This window comes from Callorhinchus milii, unplaced genomic scaffold (genome assembly GCF_018977255.1).
Source record: "Callorhinchus milii isolate IMCB2004 unplaced genomic scaffold, IMCB_Cmil_1.0 Scaffold3, whole genome shotgun sequence".
NCBI lineage: Eukaryota > Metazoa > Chordata > Chondrichthyes > Chimaeriformes > Callorhinchidae > Callorhinchus > Callorhinchus milii.
Window position 1 is genome coordinate 70,299,514 of NW_024704744.1, and position 19,954 is coordinate 70,319,467.

The window sequence follows — 19,954 nt, forward strand, 5'->3', positions numbered from 1 at the left end:
TTGCAATGAGTTTGGTCATTTCTTCGATCCAAAACACAGTAAAATAAAACTTGGAAGAAATTTAATCACCAGAGTTTGTGCTGCAGCGTGGCTTTATTTTAACAGTTGTACTATTAAATTAAAAGTTTCCTAATGGGTTTGATATTGTTGTTCCATTCAACATTGATATTACACTATCTGTATCCCATCATACAATTAGATGTAGTTACTTCAGTTCAATTCAGTTCACTTGATGGTAGGATAGTATTGAAATTTTAGATTTAACGTTTAGTAAGTCAGTTGCATTTATATAATAGTTTTTTAAAACCATACAATAATAATTATAAACTCCTAGTAAGTTGGGCAATGAATTTTTTTAAAATTCCATTTGCCGCAGGCACTTCTTAAAACTCTAATGCCCTTTTTTGTTAATGATGGATATACATCTTCTGGCCCATCACGTGGCCCAAGTAAATCTGTATCTGGTGCCAACTGCAGGGAGTCTGTGTGCCAGCTGTCCCCTTGAAGCATATTATCTGTTGTGTTTTTGAAATTGTTTGATCTTGCTATAGAACCTTGCTCTAGTTTGGGCTGTTCGCCTACTTAAAGAGGTGAAGTGTTAAATGTCTATAGAAGGCTGGATGCTGAAAATACAGAATGAGAGGAAATGCCTCTCCTTCATTGCTGATCACATTTAGAGTCATCTGAAAGCTTAATGGTTTTGGGCCTGACCCTGAATCCGAACTATCATCATGCTTCAAAAGAGGCAGCAAATCTGTTTTTTATTTAGGCTTCCAACCTCCTATAGATTTCAGCAAGCTCCAGTTCCTCTTAGACTTGGCAATACCCCTAATCCAGAGCAGCATTGATCAAAGGCTTTCAAATGCCAGATAGTGTGTTGCTGTTTTAAGTTAAGAACAAGATTCTGTATGTTTGAGTTCCTTCATTGAGTGCAGTAAATGGACATACAGCATCAGAAAGCAGATCTGTGCAAACATTGCTTTTCACACGTTTCAGAATTATTCTAAAAAATGTGTATCACATCTTCAGAACTCTAGATGTCACTTGTGTATGAACCAGATGTGGACATACCAGTCACCTTGTCAAGTTGTTCTATTTACACGGGGAACAGTTTCCTGAGTGATCAGCAGTTTGAAGGGGGCAGGAAGGGAAGAGATAAGTCCTTGGATTTGATACAACCCCTCATCACATCATCAAAATGTCTGAGCTTCTGACAATGCAACATTTCTCCAGCATTACACTAAAGTGTCAACTTAGATTGTGAGTGCAAAGTCCTGTTTGGGGCTTAAACCCACAAGCTTCTGGCTCAGAGGCAAGAGTGCTGCCAACTGTGCCAAGCTAACGCCTGTGGCAGTGATTATTGCTGTAGTAGAGTGATGTAGCTGAAAATTACAGTATAGGAGGGGAACAAGCTACAGGAGGTTTGGGCTGTGGTAACCACATACTGTACTTATGTACATATGCTTCAGGTTTTATGACTGCATTCCTATTTTTCTCCTCTCCGAATGGATCCACATCTGACCCTGTGGTTGAAGTGCATTAGGAACAGTCCAAAGGTACAGAATCTTGCCTGTCAGGATCAAAGTTTAAATTCACGTATAAATCCAACATTCAGATTTTGGAGTGGAAATGAGGTGCTGTGGATCTGGAGTAGCTACATTTTAGTTGTGAATGGTTTGGATACATAACTGAAGGCGATGCTCGTTTTCTTATTTTTGCCTTATTTTGCCATTGAGACGTCTCAAAGCATTTTGCAAGATTTTCATGTCGTCATCAGTAAGGTTGTCAGTTTTGTGTCATCATCATTAAGGTTGTCTGAAGTGGAGTGACTATGTATTTTGTAGTGAACGTAACAGTCAATTTGCACACAGCAATGTCCTACAAACAGCCGTGAAGTGAGTGACCAATCATATTTGGGGAAACTCCCTTCTCTTTTCGAACAGTGTCATAGGATCTTTAACATCAGACAGATGGGACCTCGCTTTAACATCCCACTAAACAGTTGACATCTTTGACATTGCAGTGTTTCCTCAGCATTGAGGAGATGGCCTAGACTCTGAGCTTTTTTTAAAAAAAACTTGTGAATTTAAAATCCAGACATGGGGATTGAACCTACAATCATTTAGCATTATTAATGAAAACATTTACGTCACTTTTGCTTTAGGTTAGGGTTTTCAAATGGCTCAAGCAAAGCCATCTGTTTCCAGGGCTATCGAGGGGTCAGGGACAATGTCGAGTGTATCGCATATAAGTAACTCTGTCCATGGGCTGTCAGGATTTTAGAACATAGTGCAATATTGTACAGAAGTGGGTCCTGTTCTGCTTTGGATGTAACTTCCAACAGAGGTTAGATTCGATTGAGGAACGATCATTCCCTTTATTAGTGAATGTTGATCCTCAATAAAAGTTGGTAATTAGTTTTTTGCTCACAGTCAATACTGCAAATATAGCCCCACAACAACGAGAGGAAGCTTCACTACATCTGCATTTCTGTTTAAATCATTGTCCTCCAAAAGGTTTTCCTTCCTCAACATTGTTCCCTGTTGCCTCTGAGCAGCCTACTGAACAGAATGATTGATATGTGGCCTGTGCCATAACCTGCTGGCCTCTGGAATTAGACAGATGTGGGCTAATTGAGAGCTGGAGTGTCTGATCCTCTATTTATCTTTTCATTGGGATGGTTCTTTTTGGGTTCAGCCTTGACAATAAATCCCAGCAAGAGGAAGCACTGCCTTAAATTGTTTTTATTCCACCAAAAGGATTAGATAAATGAGTGTGCGTATATTGTATTTGGTTCAATCTGAAAAGTTTGTACTGTATTAAGATTCTTTGCTTTTGGAAATCTACCCTATTCTGTGAGTGCTATTCCAGTGCCTTGAGATTCATAGAAGAGCACTGCCTACAAATGTATTCATATCCCTTTGAGAGATTCCTGATCAAGATGAGGGATTCCTGAGCTCAAGAATAAAGTGTTGCTGTTTTGGCATCCAGTGTTGATTGACTGTTCCCAAGTTCTCGCATAGCTTCAGTCACATAACGCATGGACAGGAGAGAAAGGAGGGAACTCGATAAATATTTAAGGGAAAATTAGTTTTCGAGGGTACAGTGAAAGTGTAGTAAAATGGGATTGTTGTAGATAAAGTCAGGAGTTTGAACTTGCATAGTTTATCCTGACGCTGCAATACAGTGTTGGGAGAGTGCTGTATTGTTAGAAGTGCCATCCTTTAGATGAGATGTTCAATCAAAGTTTTGACTGCCTATTCTGGTGGATGTGGGACTCCAGAGCACCACTCGAAAGAGAAGGGAGTTTCTCCCAATGTGCGTGCTATCAATCCTCCAGAAAACATTGATCTTTCATTTTGTGGCTGCTTCCCCACCCTGACTCCTCGCTCGGGTCCGTAACTCTGTCTGTTCCAGCGCCTTGAAAGGCGCTATACAAATGTAATTTTGTTGTTGTGGGACATTTTGGTGTGTTCATTGGCTGCATTATTCACCTATAAAATAATCAGTCGCAACACTTTTAACATTATATCATGTGAAGTGTTTTCAAGTCATCCTCTTGACATGAAAGGTGTTGTGTCAAATACAAGGATTATTTACAGTGGGGCTGTTAACACATTAGGATTAGACAGGAGACTCCAAATGGCCTCTTATCTTTGATGTAAATGTTCTTTCCCAGAGCTTGGCTGGTTTGTACTAATAAAGTATTTCAATTGTTATAGTAATCTCTAGTTACTCCAACCAGTGGGATTACTGCTGTGCAGATTCTGATACAGGGAGTAAGCATTATCTTTATGGGAAAGTGTTCAATTTGTTTTCACAGAAAAACTTGAGTTAATATGCATAAATGTTTAATTTGTAGTATGAAGTGACTGGGATATTGCAAGGGATGAAAGGTTTTAGTTATGAAGATATACCTGAGAGGCTAGGTATTTTTCTCCTAGTGTTGAGGGGCTTCAGAAATGACCTGATAGAGGTCTTTAGTATTATGAAGGATTGTAGACCTCTCTTCACTGAATCGAATAGCCTGAATGTGGTGAAGGAGCTACAATGTAAATGTGTGTCTACAGCCTGAGCCAGCTTTTTAGGGATTGCAAGTGGTGATGGCGAATGTAAAAGCTTCAATATGTTTGGCACTCGCTTGATATGGATTTAGATACCCGTTGAGGTTAGAGCTCCACTGAACTCCATTTGATCAAACCTCTTTGATGGTGTGACAAAGGAGCTTGATAAGGGTAAGGCTGTGGATGTTGTATGTCTGGATTTCAGTAAAGCCTTTGATACAGTTCCTTTTGAGATGCTAGTACTGAAAGTAAAAAAAAAAGCAGGAATCAGTGGAGGTATATTACAATGAATATGGAATTGGTTGACCAGAAGAACGCAGAGGGTGGCGGTACAGGGAATGTCATCAGATTGGGAAAATGTTACCAGTGGAGTTCCACAAGGGTCTGTTTTGGGACCTCTTTTGTTCAATATTTTTGAACTAGGAGTCACAAGCACAGTGGCTAAGTTTGCAGATGACACCAAGCTAAAGAAGGTGGTAGATTGCGAAGCTGAACAAGATAGGTTACAAGAGGATTTGAACATACTTGGGAATTGGGCAGATTGGTGGCAGATGAAATTCAATGTGGAGAAATGTAAAGTACTTCACATGGAGACAAAAAATCCTGAAAGGGACTATTATTTGAACGGAAGGAAAATAATATGTATAGAAAATGGAAAGGAACTGATTGACAATAACTTGAAGCTCTCCCAACAATGCTGTGTGTCAGTGAGTAATGCAAACCAAATGTTGGGATGCATCAAAAGCAAACTGAAATAGTGGGGTAATCCTGCCACTGTGCTATTGGTGAGACCATACTTGAAGTACTGTGTACAGTTTTGACCGCTCCACTACAAGAAGGGTATTGGAGAAATCGAGAAGATACAGAAGAGGGCAACCAAAATGATTGAGGAAATGGAAGAACTGGATTATGAGGAGCTACTAAGTAAATTGGGCATGTTCATGCTGGAAAAGAGAAGATTGAGAAGTGATATGATTGCTGTCTTTAAGATTTTAAAGGAACAAGACAATATAGATTATGGCAGGCTGTTTCAACTTGTCCAGAATAGTAGAACCAGAAGACACAGCCTGCAATTGAAAGGGGGTAAATTCAGAATGAATCTACGCAAACACTATTTCAGTGAGCAAATAGTGAACCTGTGGAACAGGCTGCCTAGGAAGATGGTTGAATCAGGAAATGTTGATTCTTTCAAACACAGATTAGATAGTTTTCTTTTCGGAAACAACATTATGGGATATAGTATATAGGAACTTTGGCACATATGTACATATGACCCCCAGGAAGGTGGAAGGTGAACTAGATGGACCTTGGTCTTTTTNCGTCTAGCGTTTCTTATGTAAACCTAATGTTCTTGAAGTTTATAATAGTTACCCTACCGCCCACCCTCCCCACCCGCCTGGCCATTCATTTTCAATTGCCTTCATATCGCCATGGTAACATCAGTGAGTATTTTGCTCTTTTGTCGTGTGGTTTGATTTAGTTTTGCCGTCTGGTATACATTTAAAACAGTTTTTTTTCCAACGATGTCGCTGATTTCTTGGTGGGAGGCAGTTTGAAGCATGGGAATTTCAGTTGTCTTACACTACTGGTCTTATAGGCTACAAACTGTTTTATAGTCTTAATAACTTTGCCATTGTTTTCCCGAGACTCCCCGAAGTGCCTCCAATTAGGAGAGGTAATGTCTGCAACTGTTTGGATGAGGTTTTGTTGGTGTCAGTGTGACAGGTGGTGACCTTTTGAGAGCCCTTCTGAGAGTCCTTTTATCGCATCTCTTTCATTAATAGCCGAGGCCGAAGCACAGCGCGGGCTTCTGTGCATGACCGCATATTGCTGAATCTCCTCTGTTCTTCTAGCTGTTAATCTTTCATTGTGTGTAATTGTGTTTTAATTTCAGTAGTTCTGCATTTATAATGGCATCGGGTCACTTGCTGTGTTTGAAGATTGGTTAGCTCCATTTAAGAAGTTTTTATTGTGTGTTATGCACTGCGCCGGTGCATTAGAGCAGTTATTCTGCACATTCACTCATTCGTCCGTTCATTTATTCATCTCAGCCTACAAACTGTACCAATGGAGTACGCATTTGGTTGAAAGTAGTTTCCAGTGAGAAGGTTATAGTGAATAAAACTAACCCTAGCAGTTTTGTATTTGAGATGGTAAGGAAATGTATAAGATTGAAGCTTTATAACTTAAAGAAAATATTTAGCCAGGAATGAGTCAATTTGGTCAGTGGTGCATTAAGAACCACTGAAGTAATAGGGTGACATTAAGAAAGGTTTTTAAACTACTTCCATTGAAAATCCAATAGGGGGTTAAACATATTGGCTTTCTTTTTTTAATTTGGTGACCTGTGGAATGCAGATGAAGATCCTGTGGGTTAGTCTTAGTGTGACCTAATGTTTGTCTCCTGCATCCTTTTGCAACATGCAATCATCTGCAAGTTATTGCCAATAAAGTACTTGAAAGGAATTTAAATATATGACCATAGTTCTGAATCATTTTATGTGAAACTGCAAGAATAGACTCATTTTCAGTTTAATGCAAGATCATTGGCAATTTTTGTCTAATAATAATTCTTCCATTTGGTTTAACAACTTATCACATTGTCAGTGTCTGTTTCAAAGGCTTCACAAACTTTGCTGTAAAATATAATGATTGTGTATTTTGATAAGTGAACACGACAGCCAATTTGTGCACAGCACTATTCCGCAAACAGCCATGAAGTGAATGTCCTATTTTTATTTGGGGGGATTGCTGGTCAGGATACTGGGAGAAACTTGTTTCTCTTATGAATAGTTCCATGGGATCTAATGCATCAAAATTGTGTATTAATTTCTTCAAAACAAACATGTCTGCAAATATAACCCTCATTTTTTGTGTGCAATACATAAGAGCCCATTTGAATTTTAAAACTTTGCTGTACAGTTGTAACTTTCCAAATAAGTAGTCAAAGGCTAGTCAGGTATTTACTATTGATTCTGGCCAGTCAACCTACGACATGTAATGTTTTTGTATTTATTTAAATGGGGCTTTTAAGTATCTACCATTATTGGTGACATGTGAGCCAACTACAATAATTTTGCAGTTAGAAGGAGGCCGTCTCTGTTCATATAACTGAAATAGTATTTACCTCCGAACTTGTTTGTAGAGAGTAGGAAATTAATGTATTTTGTGGTATGATCTATAAATTGCTATGAAGCCCTAAAATGTCATTCTTGGTTTGGTGCAGGAGGTAACTTCCTGAGGATGTGGAATATCAACTGTAGATTAAATGATCTGGCTACTTCTATCTACAGGCAAACCTGTTATCGTGCCCTTCGGACCCAAGATCAACGTAAACACATTACTCCTGGCTTCCAAATAAGCCAGATTTTTTAAAAATAAATGGCCATTTACAGGTTGCCAGGCTGCTGATGTAACTTCCTGACATTGTATCCATGTGCCAGAAGTGACATCAGTTAGGACCAGGAAATCGCTCATTTTTTTCACACCTCAATTAACACTGCTTCTGAGCTGTTGAACCCAGTCGACTACACTATAAAGAGGTTCCCTATAAGTTCAATGCAAATGCTTGCTTCGTGCCTTCGCTCACCCTCCTTCTCCCCCTCCCCCCTCCGCCTCCACCCTTACCAACCCCCAGCTCGGGTCCAAAACACTAATCGTCCAGCTCCTTGCGATGTCCTCCCACCGTGGAAGGTGCTTTACAAATGTAATTTTTTTGGATTGTTTGTTTGCTCCGCTGTTTAAGAAAGATTAGCTGTGCTTTCCTTTCCATGTGCTGCAAATCTTATTGCACCAAGCATTGACATAAAAAAATCCACACAACAGTGGGCTCCTCTGATGGTTCAGTGGATAAATGTACCATGCAGATCTGTCAGCTACCTGGTCTGTATAGCAGAGGTTGTACACCAGAGGTTTTGCCCACAAAATATAGTCAATTCATTTTACAGTATACTCTGTGAAGCGCTTCAAGATGTCTCAAAGACGTGATAAGGTGCTATATCAATGTAAGTATTATTCTTAAAGTAGAAAAATTGGCTGCTAACTGGATGCTGACACCATTTGCTGCCTATTTTTCTAATTTACACTCAATATTAAATATTTTAATTATTTCCAGATCATCTTTCTATTGAGTCATTAGTTTAGGTTTTGTCCACTTTGTGATTCAGGTGGACATAAAGGAACCTGCACCAATATTTAAAGAAAAGTGGCATTTTTCTTCCAGATATCCTGGTTTATGCTCCCTCCTTGCACAAATTAATCTCAAATTAAGCCACAATAATTGTCTAATCATTGTTATTAGAGTGTTGCTGTCACAAACCAGCTGCCATGTTTGCCTGCTTCACACTGATTTAATTTCTTATGCTCCACACGAGCCTCATAATCCTCATTTCTTTACTTTGTTCCCTTCTTGTTTGCAACTGGTTTCCTCTTAAACACATTGCTTTTTGCTTCAAGCACAGCTTCAGCGGTGAATTCCACATTCTCACCATCCTCTGTGTGAAGAAGTTCCTAAACTCCCCTTTTAGAATTGATACTCACCTATCTTATTTATGCTCCACTTTGTTTTGAACTGCGGCTGTGGCCACCTTATCAAATTTTTTATAATCTTAAACCTAATTAACCTAATTCTGTAAAGCACTTTGTGATTCTTCAAAGTGAAACGTGTTTAAACGTAAGTGTTTGAATTAGCAAATCTCAGCAGGAGTGCTGTGCTTGACATTACTGTCATGGGGCCATGGAAGAGAAAAATCAACCCAGGGTTCCTAACTGCTGTACAGGGATCTCTGCTGGAAAGTGTGTGTGTGTGTTAAATTCAAGATCAGACTTTGCTGCTCAAGTTAAATAACCTTTTTACACCAACCATCTGGACTGAAGGTTGGCCCTTTGGGTAAGACACTGGGGAACTGCTGGTGGATTTTTTTTGCTATATTGCATCCATCACCTTCAGAAGAGAATAAAATCCACAGAACCTTTACAGTTAAATGAATTGAAATCTATAGTTTTACTGAGTTATCAAATAAAGTTGGTTATTTGCTTCATGGTTGTTTGTAAGCCATTAGGTTGACAAACTGGCTGCTGTGTTTGCCAGAAAATAAAGTCACTTTACCATAAATCCTGAGAAGATGTTTTGATGAGATAAGGCACTGTATCAAATCCAAGGATTTGTTATTTATATTCTAGGAAAAAATTTGAAATCCTGCCAATGAAACTAATTCCCTTATCGCTGTGCAGACCTTGCCATAATTGAGTATCGAAGCTCTACTCTTTTCAGATAGTGCCCTGGGGTCTTTTAATACGAGGTGTGTCTGCAGATGGACCTCATGTTTACGTCTCATCTGAAGGATAGCACCCCTTGACAATGCAGTACACCACCAGCACTGTATATCTCATAAGCCTAGACTATGAGCTTACAAGTCCCGACATGGGGTTTGAACCTGTAATCTTTTAACCAAGGTGAGAGTGCTACCAACTGAGCCAGGCTGCTGCCTGCCCTGAAATTTCTCCTTTAAACATACGTATTTAGAAACTATGATTCTGTTTTATGCAGCATTATAAAACTTGCGAGGGATTAAAATTTGGATGTGACCTGGGACAAGTCTGCCATGGTCATGTGCTTTTTTGGGGGGAGAGTCTGATTATAACCTTGTGACACAAGCCAATGTGACCAGAATACTGCTGAATGGGTTAAGCGTGCTCTGTAAAGTTTTGTAATATTATATGAGAAGTTTGCAATTTAGGTAAAATATCTCTGGTGCTATGCATCGAGAGCAATGCTGTAAATTCTCCCCGCCCCCTGTCCTGTCCCGTCCCACTCTGTGTATGTGGAGTACAAAGCAACAAACAAAACATTTCTATATGTCTTGCAGTACTGCATACAATTGTAAAATGATGTACCCAAACACAGGTGAAACCTGAAGGTAGTACAGTACAGTTCCTGGCAGGGTACTCCACCCGACTAATAATAATCCCTCCAAAAATAAAAAAACAATAATTGGTCATTTTCAATCCACGACTGTTTGTGGGACACTGCTGTGCGCAATTGGCTGCCACGTTTCTCCCACAAATATACAGTCAATTCACTTTACAGTCTATTCTGTGAAGCGCTTTGAGATGCCGAGAAGACGTGAAAAGCGCTATATCAAATGCAAGGGATATTTTATTAGTATACGTAGAATCTCTGCCGTTGATCATCTTGAGTTGAAGTAACCAGCAAAGATAATTTGGCGAGGTGTTGAAATATGATAATCAGTGCTTTGAATAATTAGGATGGCGTGAAACAGAATAAGACTGGTACAGTTAATATTGGACATTTAACTGATGGACTCAGCCTTGAATCAATCACTCTTCTGTTCTGCCTTTCACTATCCATCTGGACTGCTCTCCTTATGATGGTTGTGCTGAGTTCTATCAGTCAACTCCCAGTCTGATCTCCCTGAACAGTCAAAATTTCGAATTATTGTGATGAAGCAACAAAGGAGTAATCGGGCCTTGAGGTGACGAATGCGTGGGTGAGGAGCTGGTTGGTGGTGGAGAACAGGAGCTTGGGGTTGTCCTTTGCCTTCAGGATTAACCTGGAATAGAAGGATGATTTGGTTAGGCGAGAGCGGAGCGGTAGGTCTTGATAAGGTCCAGCCAAATGTAGCGGGGACCGTTAGACCATTTGACCGTTAGGCCAAGTGCATTCAGCAGCCCACACCTGGATCTTAAGCGAGCGGAGGCGGCTGGTGAACCAGAGTGAGGATCGGGAATAGGAGGCAGTTCGGGAGGTAAGGGGGGCAAGGACGTCGAGTGTGGTGGAGAGGGTGCTGTGGAGAAGAGTGAGTGCAGCGAGTGGGTTGGTGTGAGAGGTGGGCCAGAGGGGGAGGAGTTCAGAGGACTCCAGGGCAGCGGAGAGAGATTGTGGGAAGATCTTCATCCACGGTCGGTAGAAGATTTGGAGGCAGTGGAGAGAGGGATATGGGAGTTGAGGGAGATGAAATGGTGGTCAGAGATGGCCTTGTCAGTGATGGTGACATCTGAGACGTTGAGGCCCCAGGTGATCACCGGGTCGAGCGGGTGGCCATGGGTGTGGGTAGCAGAGTGGATATGGAGGGAAAGGTTGAGAGAGAAGTCTGAAGAGGTGGAGCAGGAGGGGGTGAAGTGGAGGTTGAAGTCGCTGAGGATGATGAGGCGGTCGGAGCAGAGGAAAGCGAGGAGGGTGGATATGTCAGAGCTATGAAGTGAATGACAGGTAATTGTTGATGCCATTTAATTGCAAGTTGTCATCTTATGCTCTTCAACATAGGTTGGGAACTTGCAACACTGACTTTCCAATATCAAAGCTGGCACTTTCAGTCTTTGTAACAATCTATCTACCTGGCTTCAAACTGCTCTTTGATTCTGCATCTTGGTTGCTGACATGTATGAATGTTTAAAGGGGGAGCGGAGCAACAGCAATAAAGTTTTCCACATAGCAAGCTTTGGAGACTGATTTTTAGATGGAAGTGGATCAAAAGATGAGAGGTTTATGGACAGATTGATCAGAGTGAAGAAATTCAACAAGAATGTGCATTGACTGGAAAAAGATAAACTGAGCAAAGAAATAATGGATATGTAGAGAATCATGCAGAAGAAAACTGATTTTATAAAAGAGAGAGGATGAGAGATTCTACCAGCCTGTGGTATGGGCTGCTTCCAGTGAATTGTAAACTTGCAAACTTCATTTAGTGCTTAACCAAATTAAATTGGGACCATATGTCACAAGTTCAAGCTGCTTTCTGGCAGTCCCTCGATCACCTCTTTGTATAAACCGCTCGATTCCTCAATAATGTACAATTTAGAGCTCTGTTTGTGAGTCTGGATATCGCTTTGAATTTATACTTTCCATTGCGTTCTAGAGCCAGAGGCAATGATATAGCTTTTGTGTACCTTGCTCTATTTTTTCCACCACTGTCATAAAGTTAAATATACCACATTGTGTGGAAATTGGCTGCTGGGTTTGCCCAACAAAATAGTCTCACTATTTTACAGTATATCCTGTGAAGCACTTTGAGACGTCTCAACGGCATAAGGTGTCATATAAATGCAAAGAATATTAAGGACTCATTCATTATTGTAGACCCAGTTTCTTTTTAGCTCCACTTGATTTGTGATTGAAGACAGTACTTTGATGTTAAAACTGAGTCTCTGAAGCAACTGCATTTTTAGTACTGTATCACTCTAAGCTGTGAGGCTGCTCGCCTCACATCTTTATTACATCACTGTTTGCATCTTATTATAGAGTGTAGATCAATAATGGCCAACCTCTTTGTTCAGCTTCAAGGAGACCCCGCTTACCTTCCCTTCCTACCTTAGCTCCCCAGAAAATAGTCACTAGATATACCACAGAAAGTAGGGCACAAGAACCTATTGTGATTGTACCAACTTTACCTCAATCTGTACTTTTTGTTATTGTAAAAAGTAACATTCTTACTTTGTATGATTTGTTTTCTCTCCCCTCTCATTGCTCCTTTTTAATTATTGTTCAGTAGTAGATATCTTGCATTTAATATAGCGCCTCTCGCATCAAGAGAGGGTCTCTGGAACGTCTCACATCAAGAGAAAGGCTCTGGAACTCCCTTCCTCACTCCATTCGCCTCGCCCCCTCTCTTCCTATTTTCAGGTCTCGGCTGAAGACCTTTCTTTTCGACCGCGCCTTTGGTCACCTTCCTCCCCCTCCCCCTCCCCCTGGCTCAGCCCTGGGCTCCGTTACTGTGAAGCGCTCTGAGATGCCGTCCGGCGTGGAGGGCGCTATATAAATCCAAGTTGTTGTTGTCTCAAAGCGCTTTACAGGATTTACTATAAGGTGTCGTGACTGTGGATTTTGTAACCCGGCAGCCAATTTGGGTACAGCAATGTGCCACAAGAACAATGAAGTGAATGACCAATTTCTAATTGTGGGATTGTTGGCCAGCACATCGGGAGAAACTCTCTTCTCTTTTCAAATAGTGTCATGGTATCTTTAACATTCACCTGAACAGGCAGACGAGACCTTCGTTTAATGTCTCATCAAAAACAGCATCTTTGCCAATGTAGATTTTCCCCAGCACTGCATTAAATTATTAGTCAAATCCCAGACGTGAATCCAGAAGAAGCAGCTCCACTGCTATCATATCTAAGGTCAGCACGGAAGAGGAACCCAGTGAATAAACATACTGAGCCAGTTCAGCTGCATAACTGGGTAGATTGCAATTCAACATTCTTTCTGATCATCACTCCCGACACTATCCCCGTGTTGCCAGCCAGGGCACTTCCCAGACCTGTCAACATTGCTTATGGAGGAGAACAAATACAAGGAGGCGAGATTGTCAAACATTCCGGTATATTCACAGACACTTTTCTAATGAATGGAAGTGTTTAGCTGCTTCTCTCATTATCTTATAATTCTGCAGACCAGTTGAACAATAACTGGCAGGTTGCACAATATGGGGTAACTGCAGGATACATTTTATACCTGCTTATTATTCAGTCCTTCCAGCAAGTTTCCTTGGAAGGTATTTTGTTCTGTAATTGTCCAGTAGGCTATGCAGCACATTCATATTTTGTTTAAACTTGTTTATATACCTGCTCTCAACAGGCTTGGTATCCAAGAACATAGACAGTTGCTTTCTTATATACAGGGTAACCAAAAAAATCGTGATATCATTACAATGTCGAAGAAGTCTTGAAGAAATTATGATATTTCCGTTTGATTATACATTATAGTGTAGTTATCACGACTGTTTGGTCACCCTGTGAACATATACCCCAAGTCACCATCTGCTCCCTCGACCCCATCCCCACCCCTCTCCTTAAATCCCAGCTCCACCTCCTTGCCCACTACTCACCGACATCATTAACCTCTCCCTGTCATCTGGCACTGTTCCTTCCCGCCTCAAAACAGCCACTATCAACCCCACCTTGAAGAAACCTTCCCTCGACCCATCACAGCTATCCAGCTACTGGCCCATCTCAAATCTCCTCTTCCTATCCAAGGTTCTTGAGAGAGCCATTGCCTCCCAGCTTCGCTCTTTCCTCTCCTCTCACTCCCTCCATGAACCCCTCCAATCGGGTTTCCGTGCTGCCCACAGCACGGAAACTGCTCTGGTCAAGGTCACAAACGACATCCTGACCATGTGTGACCAGGGCTCCCTCTGCCTCCTCGACCTCTCCGCCGCCTTTGACACCGTGGACCACTCAATCCTCCTCCACCGCCTCTCCTCCCAACTCAACCTTCAAGGTTCTGTCCTTGACTGGTTCAGGTCCTACCATTCACACCGCCTCCGCTTTGTCATGGCAAACAGTTTCTCCTCCAACCCCCGCACTGTCGTGTGTGGTGTTCCTCAGGGCTCTGTCCTCGATCCCCTCATCTTCACCCTCTACATGCTCCCTCTTGGTGACATCATCCGCAGACATGGGGTAAGTTTTCACATGTATGCGGATGACACCCAACTCTTATCTCTCTGCCTCCACCCTGAACTCCAGGACTACTGAGGTCTTCACTGACTGTCTGTCCGACATCAAGTCTTGGACGAGAGCCAACTTTCTCCAACTCAACATCAGCAATGCCGAGGACCTCCCGATTGGCTCGCACCAGCGCCTCCACACCTCAGGCGCTGGCAGCATCAGCCTCCACAGCTGCACACTCAACCTCACTAAGCCAGACAGGAACCTGGGTGTCTTGTTTGATCCTGAACTGTCCTTTCTCCCCCACATCCGCGCCATGACCGGCAATGCTTAACACCACCTCCGCAACATTGCCAGACTCCGCCACTGCCTCACCCCTCAGGCTGCCGAAACCCTCACCCAGTTCTGTTGTGGACTGCTCTGGTTTGAGTAAAATGCAGAGTTTACATTGAGTGTTGTATATTTACACTTCATTGCAATATGTTGGTTTACAATGAAAGAGTGACTAAGTGCTGGAGCCATTCATAAACATAGTTTGTTTTGTGTATAGGTCTGCAGTTGATAATACATAGTAAACATTGAAGACCATAATAATAATATCCTTTAGATTGCAATGATGATCTCCTCTATTTTCCATCAAACCTATCAGGATTTCAAAATAAATTGTTCTGTCTGTAGCTTGAGTTCTGTTTTGTGCTCGACTCTGTTATGTGCATTTAAAACTAAAGGGGAAAAGTACTCTGAAAAGCAATAGAGTGCTCTGTTAATAGTATCCATCTGTTTTTCCTTTCTATCCTCCTCCTTACCCCGAAGGGCTGGAGCACAGTTTTTGCACCACACGAAAAACGAGACGAGAATTGAGATGTTCTGTTTTTTTTTCTGTGTTACTGTGTACATTTATGTTGATGTACTGCCTTCGGCAGTAATGCAGTGCAGGTTTAGTCTCCAGGATGGTCACTGACGGCACCTCTCATTCCAGCTGATCACCAAGAACTGGCTGCAGTTTTACTTCAAGTGTGGAGCCATGAACCTAAGAGCCTACACCTCTCCACCCTGCATAACTGCAGCACGGTCTGCTTAGCTCAAGTGTATCCCTGAGCCATACTTGGCTCAGCTCCTTGGGATGTCCTCCCAACGTGAAATGTGCTACATCAATGTAAAATTATATTGTACTTAACTATTCAATTCTCTATATGTTACGGCTTCCTATTCTAAGCATGATTGTGTGGTGATAAGTTGCCTTTTGCATGGCTGAAGCCTGAAATAAAGATAGGAAGTGTGGCACCTGGTGGTCAGTGCTTTCACTCAGGCTTTGTTCTGATCCCACTGTACCATCCATTACACAGAACTATGACACACAGTAGGGAATAATACCAAAAAAAATCAATAAAGAGAGGGTATGCAGATCAATGCGGCAAAAAGGATTTTGATGTATTTTGGATTACCGGTGATCCATTACTTTCCATTACACTAACTAAAATTGAAAATTGTTCAAGTTAGTCACAAGTGCCGATTTTGTTGTTCCTGAATTTCCTTTTGCAACAGTGTGCTGTTGTTTATTATAGTTGCTGTACTAAGTTTGGGCATAATAAACACAAAGGACATGGCACATGTACTTCTCACCAACAATCCCCCAAATAAAACTGGTCATTCATTTCATGGCACTTTGTAGGATATTGATGTGCACAAGTTCACTGCCGCATTCGCCCACAATATAGGCACTGCATTTTATAGTATATCTTATGCTTTGAGATGTCCTCCTGATGTAAAAGGTGCAATCTGAGTATATATATTTTAATGGCTTGACTTTTCAAACTTGAAGGAAGGCATCTGAGATGGAAACCTTATAAAGGTGTATAAGATTCAAAATAGGATTGAAATATACTTTCGAATATGCCAAAGTAGCAGAAAAAAAGAAGACACCAGAAAGTATTTCTTTACCCTAGAGGGTAATTAATGACTAAATCAAGTTACCAGGAAGGATGGCTGAGGCCAGAGCACTTAACCTATTTAAGAAATCACTTTGTGATGTAATGGGAGAATGGTAGGGTGGGTGGATGAAATCAAATGGGCTGAAGTGACTTTTTGTGATCTTATGGCATTTACTGTATCTAAAAGCAGAAATAATTGGTATATTAAACTCATATTCTGTTCACTACAAATCTGCCAACTGGCCAGTGCTAAGAAAATGTCCGTGCCTTTGACGTAATCCAACTTGGTTTAACGCAAGGCAAAGCTAAACAGTCAATGTCAGTACTAGTATTGAGTCGGCAGTCATTCAATGGAGATCTGGAGCTGCTCGCTGTAGATAACAGAATAAAACTATGAGGCAATTGTAGGAGTGGAATTTTTGCAGCTTCCAGGTTAATATTATCCAGGTCTTTCTATGGAAAAGAGTATCTAGTGGTCTAAAACCTCAGTAGATTCTGCTCATTCTTCTGTCTTGAGTTGCATTGTCTGCTGCAGCAGCAGCAGTTTGATCAACAACAACAACTTGGATTTATATAGCGCCCTCCACGCCGGACGGCTAATCAGAGGGGTGATGAGTCACCGGATAGCAAAAATAAGGCAACTTCCTGGAATATTGTATTTTATTGCAAAATATTTCAAATTAGAATTACTCGGATTTAAGAATTTCTTTGTACATTTTATTCTCTGATGGTTGTCAATGGCATTCTATTCTCATATGACCCCAAAATAAACTGGAGTATCTGCTGCTACTGAGCTACTTAATAAATAAATAAATCATCTTTTAAAATCAGTGCTCATCAGAAAACTTTATTTTACTCATACCATCTTCATCCGCTACCCTCCATGGTTACCCAATTTGAATGCGTTTTTATTATACAGTGCTTTACTTCGATTAAATTGAATATAACTAACTTGTTTAACATTTTAGTTGCAAGATTAGTTTTTTAATCTACAATTAATCAGAAATGAGGTGGGGGGTAGGGAAATTAATTCAGTTTCTTTTCCTTACCCCATTCTTTCCTCTCCCCCTCCGCCCCCCCCACCCCCCCATCTATTGCTTAATCTGTAGCCCAAGACCGCTTTCAATAAAGAAAATTGCATCGACTCCACTCACTTTCTGTCCACTCCCTCTGCTCAGCAGACTCCATTGTTGGTCGGGCCTACAGCCTTTCTTTCCCCATCCTTTGGAACTCCATCCCACAGTCCCTTTGCCTCACCTCCTTCCAGGCCTGTCTCAAGACCTTCCTCTTTGAACACACCTTCAGCCACCCTCCTACCTCCACTCGCCCTGCCCTCTACCCATCCTGATCCCAACCCCCAGCTCAGATAGAAATCCTTGACAGTCCTTGACTGACATTCTCGCAATGTGAAGGCGCTATACAAATGTAATTAGGTTTTGTTGTTACTTTCTCTGATGGACTTATAATTGGATGCTCTCTATGCATTGAATACCAGGCACAAACCAACGGCATCATAACAACAACAACTTGCATTTATATAGTGCCCCTCACGCACCCCGGAGCGCTTTACAATGGTGGAGTCTTGACAACGAGCAAAGGGGAGAAGGAGTGGGGAGGTGACCGTGAACACAATCAAAAACGAAGGTCTTTAGGCGGGATTTGAAGCTGGGGAGGGAGGGGGCAAGGCAGAAGGATCGAGAGAGAGAGTTCCAGAGTTTTGGGGTGCAGTGGCTGAAGGTACAGCCACCGATGGTGGAGCGGTGGGCATGAGGGACAATTAGGAGGCTGGAGCTAGTCGAGCAGAGGTAGTGAAGTGAAGGGTAAGCGGTTCGGATAGGTAGGGAGATGCGAGGGAATTAAGTGATTTGAAAATCATAATATTGCAGTATTACTGTACTGCCTAATTTATACCTATCCATAATCGCTCTGACCATCAGCCTGGATTATCAGCTATTTTCTATAATTTAAGTCGTCTACAATCTACATATTGAAAAAAAATTGTTTATTGGCTGCATTGTGAATATAATGTGTATAGTTCATCTTTCTTGTACTTTGTATTTTTTTTTAGGATTATCTTGACTGCATCACGGATCAATCACGCCATCCATTAGGAACAGAAGAACGGTCTGCCCTGTTTGGGAACATTCGAGACATCTATCATTTTAACAGGTGAGCATAGACTTGAGAGGTTTAGGTGCAGCTGGAGAGTATTCAATGTTCAGGACATTGAGAAGAGTAACACTTAGTGTTGCACCCAGACATTCAGCTGTGCTTTGTCATATCATTTTTGCCAAGATTTTCTCACCCAGAGGTTAGTGTTTTGGATATTCCTAAGTAAGGTGATGGACTCCCGGCAGAAAGTTGGATATCATTTTTGACTCTTCTCCAATAATTGCTACACTTCAATATCAGACAACAACTACAACTTGTATTTGTATCACGTGGGGTACCATCCCAGAGCACTTGACAGTGGCAGAGCACAACACCAAGAGGGGGGTCATCGTAGGCACAGTCAAATAGGAAGGTCTTCAGGCATGAGCTGAAGATGGGGAAGGAAGGGATAAGGTGGAGGGATAGAGGAAGAATGTTCCAGAATTTCGGGCCCTGATGGCTGAAAGCGCGGCCACCAATGATGGAACGGAGGACATAAAGGACATGCAGATGGCCGGAGGCAATGGGTTGTGGGTTGGGGGGTAAATAGGATGGAGAGGTAGGCAGGTGACAGGGAATGAAGGGATTTGACAAATGAGTGTGAGTATCTTGAAATTGATCAGTTCAGCGACAATAATAGTAATAATCCTTGCATTTGATATAGCGCTTTTCACGTTGGGAGGACGTCCCAAAACGCTTCACAGAACACACTGTAAAGTGAATTGACTGTATATTTGTGGGCGAACGCGGCAACCAATTGCGCACAGCAATGTCCCCAAACAGTCGTAGATTGAAAATCACCAATTTATTATTATGGTTTTTGGTTTTGGGGGGATTATTATTAGGCTCTGTGTGGAGTAAGGAAACTTGCCCAAGGTTTCGTCCTGCCTGGAATTGAACTCGGGTCTCTCGCTTACAAAGCGAGTGCTCTAACCACTGAGCTACAGGACTCCACGATAGGGGGCTATGGAGCCTGGCAGGAATTGGTGGGATGGGGATATAGAGTTTAGTACAGCCGAGTCTACTGAATGTCTTATTCTCCCTTTAATGGTCAGTCGTGGGAAAACCTTCCATACGCATAATGTCTACAGGCATTACACTGGCACATTCTGTACGTAGACAGAATGGAGAAGGACCGCTTTGGCCATTGAGCTACTGAGAGCAGCGGCCAGCGACACCAACAAAATTTGTTCAGCCACTGACACCTTGAAGTAGAGCATCACTTTCAGTTAAGGCCTGTCTGCGAAGGTGTAAGCCCAGCATTACTTACAATCTTTCCTTCCTTGGGTTTTAAGGACCGCATCCATTGTAACTCTGTGCTCAGGTTTACAGGATGGGTTGAAATGTTGGTGTGTAGTTGAACGTGATGGTGCAAATGAAAAGGAAAGCCAGACTAAATAACAA

General features: G+C 41.7%; 1 protein-coding gene and 1 non-coding gene across 2 annotated transcripts in view; one reads left to right on the forward strand and one right to left on the reverse strand.

The window, feature by feature from the left end:
* LOC103179238 (pleckstrin homology domain-containing family G member 1) overlaps positions 1-19,954 on the forward strand; it is a 144,106-nt gene that overhangs the window by 89,853 nt on the left and 34,299 nt on the right. Inside the window, exon 4 of the mRNA XM_042332694.1 lies at positions 18,468-18,568. Coding sequence (XP_042188628.1) covers positions 18,468-18,568 — 101 coding nt within the window. The remainder of the gene's footprint in view (positions 1-18,467; positions 18,569-19,954) is intronic.
* On the reverse strand, positions 19,430-19,501 carry trnat-ugu. Its single transcript has one exon. It is a non-coding gene; the product is annotated as a tRNA-Thr (tRNA).